The 15813-nt window shown below is 31.9% G+C and overlaps 2 protein-coding genes across 4 annotated transcripts in view; one reads left to right on the top strand and one right to left on the bottom strand.

The window, feature by feature from the left end:
• Positions 1 to 265: 265 nt before the first annotated feature.
• Positions 266 to 1712, bottom strand: LOC108917192 (NEDD8-activating enzyme E1 catalytic subunit). Its single transcript, XM_018723676.1, has 3 exons — positions 1187 to 1712; positions 767 to 1137; positions 266 to 714 (listed from the first exon to the last, which is right to left on the bottom strand). Exons 1-3 carry the CDS (start codon positions 1710 to 1712, stop codon positions 280 to 282), a joined length of 1332 nt encoding a protein of 443 aa, XP_018579192.1. The 3' UTR covers positions 266 to 279.
• A 536-nt stretch (positions 1713 to 2248) lies between these two features.
• Positions 2249 to 15813, top strand: part of LOC108917243 (coronin-2B) — a 29123-nt gene continuing 15558 nt past the window's right edge. Inside the window, exons 1-2 of one of the 3 annotated variants that reach the window (XM_018723745.2) lie at positions 2251 to 2605; positions 11453 to 11533. In XM_018723745.2, coding sequence (XP_018579261.1) covers positions 11489 to 11533 — 45 coding nt within the window. In that variant the 5' untranslated portion in view covers positions 2251 to 2605; positions 11453 to 11488. Of the gene's footprint in view, positions 2606 to 11342; positions 11534 to 15813 lie in introns of those variants that run through there. The other 2 variants (XM_018723744.2, XM_023455655.1) reach the window with 2 other exon arrangements.

The following is a 15813-nucleotide window of genomic DNA, read 5'->3' as shown; positions in this document are numbered from 1 at the left end:
AAGCTAAATACAATAGGAATACAATTTTGTAAAGCCTTTAATGTTTTATGCTCTATGACAAGAACAAAAATTGCACTGCCACACTGTGCTACTGTATGTATTAATCTGTGTTGTACATAGAATTCACCAAGCATTTTAGTCACACCCTGTGCATTACACAGGGCCAAATAAATGGACATACAGAAATGTTTCGAACACTGATAATTTCTTTTTATAATAAAAATGATCGGTTTTATAAATAATTTATTAAAAAAATAAAACAAAACAAATAGACTGTGTTTAATTCATCTCAACATCGTTGCTCAAATATTTCAACTTAATTACTAAAGTACTTGGCGACGTAACATCTGCGACTAAAATATCTTGTCCGTCTTTAAGACCTAACTCGACGAGGGTTTTATTTAAGTTCGCTCTCGTCCTCTCCTCTATACTCTTAATTGTCGACATGTACAAAGTTTTATTTTTGCCATCGATTAATGTAGTAAGGCCTGGACTCTTCATCTGGTAAGCCGCACTTTCAGACAATACTTCTAATAACTGCTTAAGTTTCATAGTGTATGGATCCTTTATTTCTATAATTTGAGGCCTCTGAGAACAAACTAAACAATTGTCCTTTTTCTCGGCTTCGTAAGTATATGTATAAATGCCGTCTACATCATTAAATACCATATAATTGTTTAACGGAACACAGCAACTGGTAGCGATTTTAAAAACCTGCAATAATAAAAATTATTTCAACTGCGAAAAAAAAAATAAGATAACAGACCTCTGTGGCACATACACCTGCTATTATTGCATTCGTTGAAGCGACGGCTGGAATAATGTGTTTGACAACTCCTTGTACCAAGCGATATGTCACTCCGGGGATATTAAACTGTAGAGCCCTTTCCATTGACTTTTCATAGACCCAAGTTATATGCTGAGAATCGTCCCCATCTAATTCCGCATTAAATGGATTTTCCTTTGGCCACAAAATCACTTTGACATATTCAATGCAGTGCTCCGGCAATCTCGGGGTGTTCGCTATGGTGCACAGTGGATAGTTCACCTGTGGTGGGTACAAATCCAACGTACACTCAACACAGGCGCTCATTCCCGGCAGAATAACACGAGCATTTCCTTTAAAGCCCTCCGTACCTGAAATTAATTTTATTTAAAAAATTGTAATAATGGCGTTGTCTCCTACCTCCGTCCACCAAAGGTATGATTGTTTGTTGATCTAACATTTCATCCTCATAGTTCAACATGGAAATTAGCATACCATTTATCCACCTCCTGGATACAATTGAATCTAACCCGCATACAATTATATGGAACTGTTTATAAAAAGATTCATCGTAATCCTGTATTTTACAGAAATGGGGTGTAACCTGACAGCCAGCTACTCTCTTATTAATAAAAGCAGCTGCGACTTCAGCTTTCGAAGAACCTATATCTTTGTGTCTAAAGAGGAACTGTCGATTTAAATTCGATAAGTCTATTGTGTCCATATCTATTACGTCTATTTGTTTAAAGCCCATTAACGCTAAATCTTTTAACAATTCACATCCTAGGCCTCCAGCCCCAACCACCAGAAGTTTACAAGATGTCATAATAAAATCTAAAATTTCCGAGGATGGTTCGAACTCTGGATGACTGAATGGCCCTGGACGTTCAAGTACTTTCCTTAGGTGGCCCCAACGTTTTTGATTTGATTCCTGACTATCTCCCATCTTTTAATATTAAATAATTAACCGGTTTCTGAAAAATTAAATTATCACATAACCTTAAAATGACATTTGTCTTAAATAGACTGTGATGATGGCCCACAGACTCATTGATAAAAATTATATATTCTATGGATAGTTGAGTTCAGAATAAATTAATAGTAACGAGCATATGTTAAAATAAATAAAACAATGGTCTTTCTATAATATAATATTTGCGGAATTCGAGAGGGAAAGTACCGAAGTATAATACAAATAACTGTCATTCTATGAGCGTTCTGATTGTGACAGAATTGTCCCAAATGTTTTTATGTAATTTAAATAAATGGTTTTATTTTTTATTTGGTTGTTCTAAGTGCAGTACTTCTTTAATTTGTTCGATTAAAATGTTACTCCAATTTAAATATATGGGATGGGCAGACTGGGAGGTTTAATTCAGATTCTGAACGCAGCCTTAATCAAGTACATGAAGTGACTCCAGTACCAGCTTCATATTATCATATCAGAATAACACATTACGTAATTCCAGCATCTGATCCTGCAAAATAATTTCTCAAATATTCTATTTTCAAATAGCTATATCGAAGTTAATGTAATGAAAATATTGTTGATTTAAATAAAGAAAACATTAGACAGTTCAGCTCGCGTGGTTAGAGACACTGCTTGTCAACGATCGAAGAAAAACAAATGATTGACGGATTATCACAGAGAAGACAAAGCGGGCTGTGAGTAAATGAATACAGTGCGGTCGTATTAATTACCAAACTAAACGGAACTTTAGTGCGTCTATTATGATTAATGAAAAAGAAGCAATTAAAGAAAATTTGTCGCCCCATAAAATCGGAGAGAAGTTGAAGAACGTAATAGACAACAGATCTTGCACAAAGCCAGTCACTAGGGTAAGTAATGTTTTACTTATGAAGTTATCATTTCCTAGATCTGTTATTTTGAATTAACTAGACTACTTAAAGGTTGACAGAGTATTTGCGTTTTTTAATTGATTATTGCAAATTTCTTCAATGTTTCATTTAGGCATGTAATTATATATTTTAATCTAGATATGATCCTTATCTAATTAAAAGTATAGAATAAATAGAATGATTTACAATAAATACCTAGTAGGCAGTGTATTTAAGTAGATAAGTAGGGATTTCAAATATCTAGTAATAATTTTGGAAAAGAACATTTCTAAATATTTTTTTTGTAAATGGTTATCAAATATTTTTTTTAATTGAAGCACCAATAAGACAATTTAGACATAATCCCTCTTTCCAATGTGTCTAGTTGTTTTCGATAGAAGAGAAATTTTATACATTTAATTTTACCTCAGTTTTAAATCATTTAGTAAAGTTTCCCCACTTTTGTAGTGTGTATACGCCACTGGGTTTGAATTATTTGACTATAAATACTTAAATTTGCAAAATTAGAGCTATGTATCGCAAAATTATATATTTTATACAACAAATCAATATGATTCTTACAGACGTGTAGCAATATTCCTTATTTTCCTAAATTATTTTCTACGAGGTTCTTGAAAAACCTTTAAATTTTACGTCAACAACTCTTAAGATTTTTATGTTTTTATTATATTGCGGTATTGGGTATTATAGAAAAAATAACACCTATTTTTGAAATAATTCCTTTACCTACAATTTGCCTATTATAAATAGGTATGATTTAGAAAAGTATTGGGAATATTACCACAATATAGCATTAAATCAATACGCAGGTAGGTTTTAGGGTCAACTGTGAAAAGGCATTTCTGTTATTATTTTATAAATGGTCATATTTTACTGTGGTTGTAAATGCCATGACTTATTGTGTAGCATTTCAAAAGTCGTCAGACCGTCTGTCTTGAACATCAAAGAAATATATTAAACTAAAACTATAATTATGTCGGTCATTACCATTATTCATTTCAATTTTGTCGTTTCTATGACTATTTTATTGTCAACGCTAAACGACTTTCGACTCTCCTATTGTAAATGTTATTTTTATTACACATTTATGTCGATCTTAAAATATTTCTTCTTTGGTTGTAAATGATGGTCGATCGAATTGAATAATATTTCACTCTTAATAAATTTACTCCTGCCTTATTTTTAGCTGTTACTGGACGAAAATGTAAGCCATATTCTATATACGATACATTAAGTAGCCAGTTCTAGTTAGTCATTTTATAGAGTAGGTATATACGAATATTTTTTTAGATGTCATCGAACATACCTACCCCAAAAGTAATTTAGATTTAAAACGAATCAAGGTAGCGATATTTATGATAGAAAGTAAATCTGAGAGTAATCAATTATATTGAGATTACTATTAAAAAGTAATGATTAACGCCCGATTTGATGTAAATCATAAATGGATAAGAGGGGAGACTTAATTGTAGTAATAACCAGTAAGAATGCGATTAATGTAATCAGATTTATTGTAACTTTTGCTTAAGGTATTAATTCTAGTGCATTGATAATTAATGTTTATTTTATTTTATTTTAATTGCAGCCATTAAAAAAACTGCCTGGTTTCCTTGCTGCTTAATGCTAGCCAATTTTTTTCCAGGAATCGTCTGTAATTCATAACAATTTGCAAGAGATGGCGGGCAACTATTTACAATTACGAAATAATTAAACGCTTTGCAAAGTGTCATTAACCCACATACTTCTAGAAGTATGTGCATTAACCTTGCCCGATGACATCGTCGCGTTTTCATATCTGTCTTATTCCAACTGTCAGTGTAGAATCTCAATGAGAAATTCTGATACCGAATGAAATTTATTTCTACAACTTACTTTAATTATTGTGAGTGCGGAATATTTTTTTTAGGCCATAGAGCGTCTATGGGTGAAGTGAAATTTGAGCTACTATTTTCAAGATCGATATTAATGCTCGATCGGAATTATTTTATTAGAAATTTTAATAAATTAGTACCAACCGCAGATGGCCAGTTTCAAGTGGCGTAATTCTAGAGAGTTAAAAAAATTGATGAGGCGAGGAAGAAAGTTTCCCGTATAATTGAAAAATATAAAACTCGTTAAGAAAAAAGTAAACCAATAAATATTTCTAATAGAAATTAAAAACTAAACCATGTGACTGACATCAACATAATATAATTATTGTTTCTACATAGTGCAAAAACAACTGAATAAACAATGTAAATAGTAAATTACTTATTATTTAATTTAATTTTTGGTTGTGTGGGCAGCTTTCATCGCCGTAGTCATTGTTGAGTTTATTCACTTTTTTTAAGTACTTTAATAAATTCCCCCGGGTAAATAACGCTAATTACAATAATGAGTATGTAATTATCTTTTCCATGTGGGCGTTTTTTTAACAAGTCGTATCAGAACTGAGGCGCAGTTACGTGTACAGGGTGATTAAGTCTTGTCGTTCACATTTTTCGGAAAGCCCTTGGAAATGTTGTTTTCTACACGAACTGAGGCGAATGTATATTTTTCTTTGTTTCACGAAAATTCCATGACTCTAAGAACAGTATAGAGAAATCTCTAAGCTTCTAAGAACATGAAATAAACAAACAAAGCACACTAGAGCGAATTTCGCTACAATATTCAAAAAATATTAATTTGAGATTTTATTTCGGATAATTATTTATTAACTGTTTAATATCTCGCAAGAAAAAGTATCGATATTAGTCTAGTTTTGCCGGTGTCTCAATTTCTGTCGCTTTGTATTTTGTTTGTCCGACGGACTGTAACTAACAATGCCGCTAGTCCTGATTAATAATTCTCTTCTAATAAACCATTCATTTTTTCACTAGGTTTCTAAACAATGCTAGATTCACGGATACAAAGCAAAATTAACACCACCGTTATGAAATTTAAAACGATCTGGTTTATATAACGGATCCTTTTCGAGTTTCCTTGGGAACATAGAAATAAATCAAACACCAGCGACATAAAAATTCGTTTATGTAATTCATAAGGAGAAAGTCCTCTAAAATTACGAGTATGTAACCGAGTTATTCATACGATTCGCTGGGATGTCAAAAATGCTAATCCTTTCATGGTAGAAGTGAAATGTTCCAAGCGTAACTATTGTGCGTTCGTCTAGGCCAGATTTCGTCATGTTTTGTGTTTTGGAATGGTACAAACCAGCGCTGGTAACGAAGGGCGCTTCTAATAGATTAGCCAGAGGAAGAGGCACACGAAAGATCTTTATCTAACCGGACGCATAGGTAGTTTCCGCAGGTACAGGGAATTGAACATGAATTTTAAAAAATCGGAATTCGTTAAAAACTGGTCATCGTACAGTTTTTCCTAAAACTGGATTCAAAGGGTTCTACGACCCTTCGGAAGATTATACGGTATTTTTCAGTCACTCAAAAACCACTGAATATACAGGGTGGGACTTTAAGTGAAATTATTTTTTTAATCAAATAGTCGACTCGTTTTTTAAACTTCTTTATAAATCTGACAAAACTAAAGGCGTCGTAGACTTTTTTAGTAGTGACGTTGCATACGCCAAACACATCGTCAAGAATAATCTCTCAGTATTTTTTTATTTTTTAGTCTGTTTAGAAATGAAAGAGAGTAATAAAAGCTCATTATGTATGCAAATCGTAAATAAATGTAGTACTGGTGATTATATTCAATATTTTTATATTATCCATTTTCGGTATAGATGAGGTCTGCTTTTAACAAAACTTTGTGCGATCGGACTGTACTAAATTGTAGCAGGTAGCTAAAATTTAATCCCCGACAATCCGTCTTTGTCTATGTCATTTCAAAACATGAGGCTACTTTAAGCATCATAACCGGGTTAAGAGGGTTTTTAGTAATTCAAATAAAATTATTCAATATTATTATCAAAATATTTATTTAAATTTAATGAATAGACTTTTATTCCACACAAAAATATATGTATTTTGAAAATTCAAATTATGGTGAGTAAATGTAGTGTTGTATAAATGTACAATAAAGAAAATAAAAAAGTAGGTATATTAAAATTCATCCTCTGAATATTCTGATGAATTATCTTCGTCTCCTAGATTGATAACGATAGGTTCCACAGTAACGTCAATTAAATTATCGAGTTCCCACATTTTCTCCTCTTCTTTTTGTACATGATGTATACATCTTTGCCAGTTATCTGCAGTTACTCGTTCCAAGGAATTTTTTAACAAAATTTTCACGTCACTTAATTTAAACGTCGTATTATTTCGCGCTACATCTCCTTTTACCTGCGCCCAGACTAATTCGATTGGGTTAAGTTCACAGTGATAAGGTGGTAACCGTAGTACCGTTATTTGGCGATTTGTTGCCATTTCATCGATAACATATTTTTTCTGATCTTTATTAAGATTGACAAGTGTCAAAAGTTCCTTTTTCACCATATTTGTTTCAAAAGAAATGTTTTTTCCGGATAACCATTGAATTATATCGGCTTTCCTCCAAGCAGTCGTAGGCGTCCGCTCGGTCTGCCGTGAATGGTAACTGGCATTATCCATGACAATTACAGACCCCGGAGGAATAAGATCCAACATCTGTGTAAAATACTCTTCGAAAACATCTGCGTTCATGTCTTCGTGATAGTCACCTGTATTTTTAGATTCAAATAAAAGTAAACCGCCATCTACAAAACCACTGGCACTACCTATATGTGTCACTATTAATCTTCGCCCTTTACCTGAAGGTGCCTTGAACCCTGTTGAAAGTCCATCCAAAAATGCTTGTCGAAAACTTTTTACATTTTTATCTTGCCATACTTTTGTTACAGTATATCCCTCGTTGACCCAAGTTTCGTCTAGATAATAAATATTCCTCCCTTCGTCACGGAATTTTCTAATTGATCTTAAGTAGGATCTTCGCCAACAAATAATTTCATCTTTATCGATAAGAACTGACTTCCTGTTCTGCTTTTCCCAGCAAAAATTCAACTCTCGTAAGACGGCCCATAATTTGCTTCTACTGATTTTTGGCAAATCGTTGTCCTCTGAAAGTTCACTTAAAATTTTGTTTAGCGTTGGTATTTCTTTTTTAAAATAAAATGAGTGTACTTTTCTGCGAATGACATTTTTGAAGAAATCATCTATAACGACTTTTGACCTCCCTGTAGATGATTTTGGGGGATTTACAGTATCTTGTTCATTTTTTGTTTCCTTTAAAAGTCTGTAGATAGTCGATTTTCCAATCCCTGTCATTTTGGAACACTTTTCCACGATGTCGTCAACACTGTTGGTAGGATTTTGGTGTTTCAATGCATTAAATACATTTAATATAATAATCTTCTCATTCTGAGACAGCGCACATCTTTTCACGCGTTTAGCAGGTACGTAATCTGATAAGCTCGACATTTTACCCAAACAATATTATATCCACTGGCACAATAGTCACTAAACACAAGTCGAATTTTACTCTACTGCACTAGCACGTCTTCGTATATTCAGCTCTAAGACTGGATTGATCTGTCACAATACACTGGCTCCTGCCCTATGATGTATCCAGTAAAATATACTAATATTAGCACGCCCATGGCCGGTTCTTATCTCGGGGTTTTATTACTCTCTTTCATTTCCAAACAGACTGTAGATCGATTTTCGACCTTACGTACTTTGGACATAAGTGCCAAAAAAATATTTGTCATGGCCTTAAATATTGCGGTATTCTGGTAATATCAGAAATGTTTAACAAATTAACAAAAGTTACTGCACTTTTATAACTTTAACATATGTTACACTTGCGCGTGATCGTGAATAAATTGTTTAAATTAATGCATTATTTTAATTTCTGGATTTTGAAAGCGACTGTGTATTATTTCATTCACTCCGTTAGGAAAGGATAGATAAACCATATTGCAAGAGCAACAACAGATAGACGAAGCGTGCTTTCAATATAGTGTGGGGTCGAGTGGGGCAGTATAAGGATTTTATTTTTTTATATTTATATAAACGTTTTAGGGATCTGCTAAAAAAATAAGACATACATTCATAAAGGAAACAATTCAGTTGGACATACGGGACATGATTAACTTTACGTTTCGTGTAAATAATTGTTGGAAAATGAAGTCCATGCTCGTTTTGTTTGATTAACTGTCAAACTACTATTTTTTTGCTAATACCAATAACAACAAATTCGGTATAGAATGTGAGGAAAAGGTATTTTTTTTTTCTAAATCGTAATAAAAATTAATTGCGTTAAAATATCGAATTAAACAAAATTTATTTTATTGTTCTATTATTATTTAGGGTGTTTCAGAAATCGGCCAATGCTCGGGGGCAGATTCCTAACCTCTTGGATTTATGAAAGAAAAAATTGGTTCTCCGTTGAATCTCTAACTTAAGGAGATATATCGGGTTTATTTAAATGCACATATGTACTTTAAATTTGTATAGCTTATTAGCCAGTGCTCCCTCTGTGCGTCATATTTTTTTGATTTTTTTTTTTGAATCTAGATTTTGAGATATTGTTGTTGAAAGTTGTTCATTTCAACTTAGGTTTATATGGCGAAGATGGACGGTGCAGCTCTTTTTTTGCCCATAACTGAGAAAAAAATGTATAAATTGTGAAACAAAACTTTTCCATAGATAGTACACAGTATTATTTTATTTTTGATGTAAAACTAATGTAAGTTTTGAACATAGTACAGCTGTATTAATTAGAAACAGAAACCAATAATTGCGTTTCTGTCTGACTTGAGGATTAATGTGGCAACGTTGCAACCAGCTGACAGCACGGAGGGAATACATTTGAAAGACTTGATAAAAACGAAATTGATTTCAATGTTGTTAATTAGTCAATATGTATGCTATGTGCATATGAGTAGATTTATTTGCTATATAGATAATGTTGATCGCAAATAATTTCAATAGAATTTAATTTTTTCAAATTGGCAGCGGGTTTTAGTCCCATAAGAAAAGCATAGGACCCCCCCTGCGCTCCTCACTTCCCTCGGACCCCGATATACCTCCTTAAATAAAACGAAAAAATAGTAAGAGCCAATTTTTGATCAAAATTGAGCTAAAATTTAACCATGTGATTATAAATTTGAAACAACGGAGAACCAATTTTTTCTTTGATTAAATTCAAGGGCTTGCAAGTAAGTCCGGTCCTGTAATTCATGTTCAACATAATAATACCTACGAATGTGTATTGTACAGTTGTAAATAGTTAGTTGTCCAAATTTCATTTAATTCTGTCAAGTAGAAATACAGATTTTTGGAAAAAACATATTTTGTTGTTAAAACTGACACCCTGTACTTAAGGAACGAAGCTAAATCGGACCCTTGCTGATATGAAAAAATAATCTTGTTTTTAGGTTAGAAATCTGCCTCCGAGCGTTGACCCATGTTTTCTGAAACACTCGTATTATTACAGTCTTTACGAAGTTAGTCAGAACATGTATAAAAACGCCTAGCAATAAAATTTAATGAATTTCGTAGGCGTCTCTAAAAAAGTTTTTTGTTAAAGGTAAAAAATTATAATAATTTGTATATAATGTGTAGAAAATTTCTATTATATGTTCATTTGGCCAACAACATATTTTAATTATTTATGTCCTCAAACAATTTTATTGTATTGATGGTAAATTTCGTTTTGTTCCCTTTCAAAGGGTCTCCAAAATGCCATGTTGTAATAATATTAGTAAACAAAATGTCCTTTTCGCAATTGTAATATGAATGATGAATAGAAGGTGCCTGTAATAAATTAAAATTACCTGAATCACACCAAATTCCGCATTGCTGCGCTGCACTGCTAAGCAATTTGTCAACAACTGAAATTTATGGCCCAGTCGCCCAGTGCGGCTGGGTTTGTACGTCGTTTGGCCGCGCACGTATTCTTCAACTGGATGTCTATATTTCAACCAGTCAGCCATCTCCATCTAGCTCGTTGGTCTTCAATTGAGATCGGAGAGACTATACTGTTCGTGTAAAAATGTGTATAGTCAAGTGAAGTATATTATACAGCGTGAATCTAGATACTGTGACAGCTGAAAATTGTCTCGATAGTCATTTGTCTACGTTAATTAATATGTTTGTTTTTGTTAGGTGGATTAAAAAAAAATAAGCGTAATGATAAAATGATAGTTAATTCTCTGAATTTAAGATTTGAAGCAATACAAAATAGTGATTTTATCATAGTTAAAAATAATGAATAGAAGCAAATAAATTTATCGAAGATAAACAAGTGTACTGATAACGGATTTATCAGTATTGACCGATTAAGCTACTTTTCACTTGAAAATACTCTCTTTTTACGAATTTGATAACGGTTATCTACATTAGAGAACCTATTAATCAAAAGTTACATTACCCTTTATTTTACTTATCCTTATTATTTAATTACTGCAGTTAATAGATTTTTAATTGTTTTATTATTTTTTTTAATGTGTCGTATCAATATTTTTGTTTGTATTTAGTGTTAGCTTATTATATCCCGTACGCAAACGAAGTCAGTACATTTCACTTAGCTAATCAACACTCCATTAAATTAAAACAGTGTGAAACGGCTCGTAATTGAGTTTTCATACTGGATGCTCTGGCATGAAAGTCCTTGCCGAGGTCTCCCTACCTGCCCCGGTCACCCCTAGAAGTGGAGGGAGCCCCCGGCATTGCAGGGGGGAAATTTCACAGCATTTAATATTATTCTATTTGTAGATTCACTTTTAGTCCACATTCACTGGTGTAAATGCACTGATATCGTTTGATTGACAGTTTTGTAGTGCTTTGTGCGCTCCTTAGTTTGTTTTTATTTCGCTTTTGGTGTCAATTTTTCATTGTTTGTTTGCAGTATTTAATGTGAGATAGTGCATGCTACCGGGGACGGATGGGTATTCAGGAGAACGTGGAGGACATGACCAATAACTCTCAGGTAAGCTTGCAAGTGCTCGTTTTGGTGCTTTTGTTTTATTTTTGACGAAGGAATAATATAGTTTTTTACCTGCAAACTCTGGAGAAGTGGTAGATGGGTAGAATGAAACTGATGAAAAGCGTTAAAATTAAGGCAGTCAAACTCCTAACGCCCTGTATATACGTACCAAACAGCAAAATTTTCACTATTGCATTTGACTATAGTTTGTTTTGAAATAATATGAAGAAATAAATTAATCATTTATAAATTTGCCATAAGCCTACGATTAACTTTCTTAATCTTCATGAAATTATGGTAATCCCTACCCTTTAATCATACTTTGGCATAATATTAACCAGTGGCGGCTCTTGAGCTCCATATCAGGGAGGACAGAAAAATTTAGGTATAAACTACTAAAAAAAATTAAATATAATTGGGCAGTTTTATTTTAAGTGGTATTACTATTGAAATATAAAGAAAATGTGTTTCATATTATTTTTGATGGTGAAAGTCCTTTTTAATTACTTTTCCATTAAAGTTTGGTATTTTGCGTACCATTGCTTTTTCTTTGCTGTTAGTCTGTTTTTACAATCAATTTAAACTTTTACAATTTTTTAAAAAACACTGCGCTACTCCCCCTCCGTCTTTCACTGGTGCGCGACGGTAACCATGACCACCGCTGTAAACACTTTACATATAGGTAAGTGAGCTACACGGAGCCCACGTATTCAGAGTTGTGCAAGTCGAGTTAAATTGCCTGCACATTACAAATTTAACACTTAAAAAGGCAAACATAAAATTTTGCGTCAGTCCCCCAGTTTGAAACGCCACTGATCAAAATGAGTACATATTTTTTGACCATTTATTTTGAACTTTTGCCGCCTACATCCTTATACCTTTTTTTCCTCATCTTTATTCATGGAATGCCTGGAATTCAAATATAGGTACTACAAGAAACGCTATTTTTGTTTAGAACGAAAACGGGTTGTTTTTTGAAACATTAACTAATCCAAAGTTACTATAGTTTCATAAAATAAGCCTTGACTAAACTTATTGGGTAAAGGTTTGTTTAATTAACTGTTTTTTTTCCACAGCTGACACAATAGCCAAATAAACACAGAAAAAACTAAAACGATACGACAAATTGATAATTTTAGACAATACGCTTTGTATAAGTCTTAATAGGTATCTACCTTTAATGTCTGCCTTTATTATTTCTAGCGTGGAAGCAACGGTATTTTGCCATATATTAAATTAGATGTGATATAGCTTTTTTAAGGTATTGTCGATATTTGTACATAAACAGCATTTATTATTACTCTATCACATCTTAGACCGATCAAATTAACTCATTTAGAGGGGAAAAAAAAATAAATTGTTACCTGGAGTTTTATAAGTGGAAATGGTAAAGGGGCTTATAATAAACGAAAAAAAAAATAAATGCGTGAGCAGGGGCGGCGGAGGGTTGATTTGGGGGGTTGAAAAGTTATGAAAAATTGTATCATTGGAATTTCTGACGAAAGTTGACGTCAAACAAAAAAGTATCTAATACAAAAGTTGTAGATCATGCAAAAATCTACAACTTTTGTAGAAGTAATTTTTTAACATAACCTCAAAATTTTCGAGAAAAATGCGAAAAACAGGTTTTTTTCTGATTTTTTGTTTTTTATTTCTCATTTCCGCAAAAATAATTTAATTTTGACGAAACTTGGTGAAAGTATACCTTTCTCTGTCTTAAATAACCTCAAATTTTTTTAGATAAAAAAATCAAGAAGTTTCTGAGATATTCATTTTTTTCGGCCTGAAACACTTTTTTTTCAAAGAAAAATTCTACTTAAAAAAATCATCGTACAGAGTTCTGCCGGTAATCATTTTTTTCGTTTTGACATATACTTTTTGGTGAAATAAAAAAAATTGTAATCACAGTTCAAAAACATGCTCAAAAATGCAAAAAAGTAAAAAATGACTTGCAGCAATGAATTTTTCAGTAATTGTTGATAATTTGTTTAAATTTAAAAAAAATCAAAAACTGATTACACCATTCAATTGTACGGAAAAAATACAAAAAAAACTGTCTCATTGTTTGACCCAAAACTATTTTTGTACAGTATTGCTATAAACATAAGTCGAATAGTGAATAAATAAAATAAATAATAATTTTTTTCCGTAGGATCGATTAGTGTACTTATTTTTTTTAAAGTTTGATGAATTCATAGATATACAGTGTGTCCAAGATAAGGATGGGATAGCATTAGGATCTAGGAAACGGTAAGAGATACGGGGTGGCTCAGATTAGAAAAAAGTTGTGTTTTTTTATACCTAACAATATGCTGTTTAGAAAGTTTTAAAATTCCGGGTAGTTCCGGAGATATCCGGAAAAACCCGAAATTTTGCAAAATTGTTTAATTTTTTCTGGCTTTATTTGAAAACGAATTTTAAAATAAATTACATATTTACAATGCCACTTTTTTCGCTCTATACAATGGCGTCAACATTTTTGCAATCCGACGTTTCGTCTTCGAGGGGCCATCATCGGATTAATTTTTTTATATACGTCTGCTATTTTTATGACAAAATTTAAAGTCATTTTTAATTCTAAATTAGAGGATATTACTATTGTAATCGCTTAAAAAGTTTTAAGCTTGTTTTATGTATAATTTAAAATTTTTCCTGAGTATGACTGAACGCTTTCAAAATATCTATTGGATGAAGTCATAATAGTATAAAAGTCAATACCGCACAAAATATATAACAATTTTACTACTGTTAGTAATACTAATTAGAAATAATAAAATATTTCATAAATTCATATTATTTTTTTATTAGGTACTTTTTAAATTATGGATTAAAAAAAATTGTTGGATATTTTGTGCTGTATTGACTTTTATTCTCTCCTCTCTCTCTCTCCAATAGATACAGGTATTTTGAATGCGTTCAGAGCCGTACTCAGGAAAAAATTTTAATGATAGGTAAAAACCTTTTTACCGATTACAATAGTAATATCATCTAATACAGAATTAAAAATGACTAGATTTTGTCATAAAAATAGCAGCGATATATTTAAAAAAATTAATCTGACGATGGCCCGTCGAAGACGAAACGTCGGATTGCAAAAATGTTGACGCCATTGGATAGAGCGAAAAAAGTGGCAATGTAAATATGCAATTTATTTAAAATTCGTTTTCAAATAAAGCCAGAAAAAAATTAAAACGAGTTTACAAAATTTCGGGTTTTCGGATTTCGCGTCAACAGTAGACTTTGCAGTTAATACTTTGTATTGCTGAAATCTCAAATCATCCAGAGATAATTTATCATTTGTGCATTTGTAATTCGACTTAGATGTTTATAGCAATACTGTACAAAAATAAAGTTTTGGGTCAAACAATGAGACACAGTTTTTTTTTTTTTTTTCTGTAGAATTGAATGGTGTAATTAGGTTTTGAATGTTTTTTAATTTAAACAAATTATCAACAATAACTGAAAAATTCATTGTTGCAAGTCATTTTTTATTTTTTTGCATTTTTGAGCATGTTTTTGAACTGTTATTACAGATTTTTTTATTTCACCAAAAAGTATATGTCAAAACGAAAAAAATGATTACCGGCAGAACTCTGTACGATGATTTTTTTAAGTAGAATTTTTCTTTGAAAAAAAAGTGTTTCAGGCCGAAAAAAATGAATATCTCAGAAACTTCTTGATTTTTTTATCTAAAAAAATTTGAGGTTATTTAAGACAGAGAAAGGTATACTTTCACCAAGTTTCGTCAAAATTAAATTATTTTTGCGGAAATGAGAAATAAAAAACGAAAAATCAGAAAAAAACCTGTTTTTCGCATTTTTCTCGGAAATTTTGAGGTTATGTTAAAAAGTGACCTCTACAAAAGTTGTAGATTTTTGCATGATCTACAACTTTTGTATTGGATACTTTTTTGTTTGACGTCAACTTTCGCCAGAAATCCCAATGATACAATTTTTCATAACTTTTCAACCCCCCAAATCAACTCTCCGCCGCCCCTGCTCACGCATTTATTTTTTTTAGATTTATTATAAGCCCTTTTACCATTTCCACTTATAAAAGTTCAGGTAACAATTTTTTTTTTCTCCAAGTGTAATTTGGTTGGACTAATCTCGAAAAAGAAAGGATTCTTTTTTAAAAAACTTAAACAATGTGCTTTTCTAGCAAATGGCTACCTTTGCAGACCATCATCATCAATCTTTTTGTCCTCTCTTCGTGAATGTTTCATAATTTCATTAATATTATTGTTTTTTTTATCGTATTGAACAATAGACAGATACAAATCA

The sequence above is a fragment of the Anoplophora glabripennis genome, unplaced genomic scaffold (genome assembly GCF_000390285.2).
Source record: "Anoplophora glabripennis isolate ALB-LARVAE unplaced genomic scaffold, Agla_2.0 scaffold41, whole genome shotgun sequence".
NCBI classification, from domain to species: Eukaryota; Metazoa; Arthropoda; class Insecta; order Coleoptera; family Cerambycidae; genus Anoplophora; species Anoplophora glabripennis.
The sequence above is the reverse complement of the archived record's forward strand: the minus strand, read 5'-3'. Positions and strand labels throughout refer to the sequence as shown.

Excerpts from the sequence above, each read along its gene's own strand:
- LOC108917192 (XM_018723676.1), bottom strand. The coding sequence starts at position 1,712 with ATGGGAGATAGTCAGGAATCAAATCAAAAACGTTGGGGCCACCTAAGG. Across the intron at positions 1,138-1,186 it reads CATACCTTTGGTGGACGGAG|GTACGGAGGGCTTTAAAGGA; the intron begins GTAGGAGACAAC and ends AATTAATTTCAG. Across the intron at positions 715-766 it reads CAGGTGTATGTGCCACAGAG|GTTTTTAAAATCGCTACCAG; the intron begins GTCTGTTATCTT and ends TTATTATTGCAG.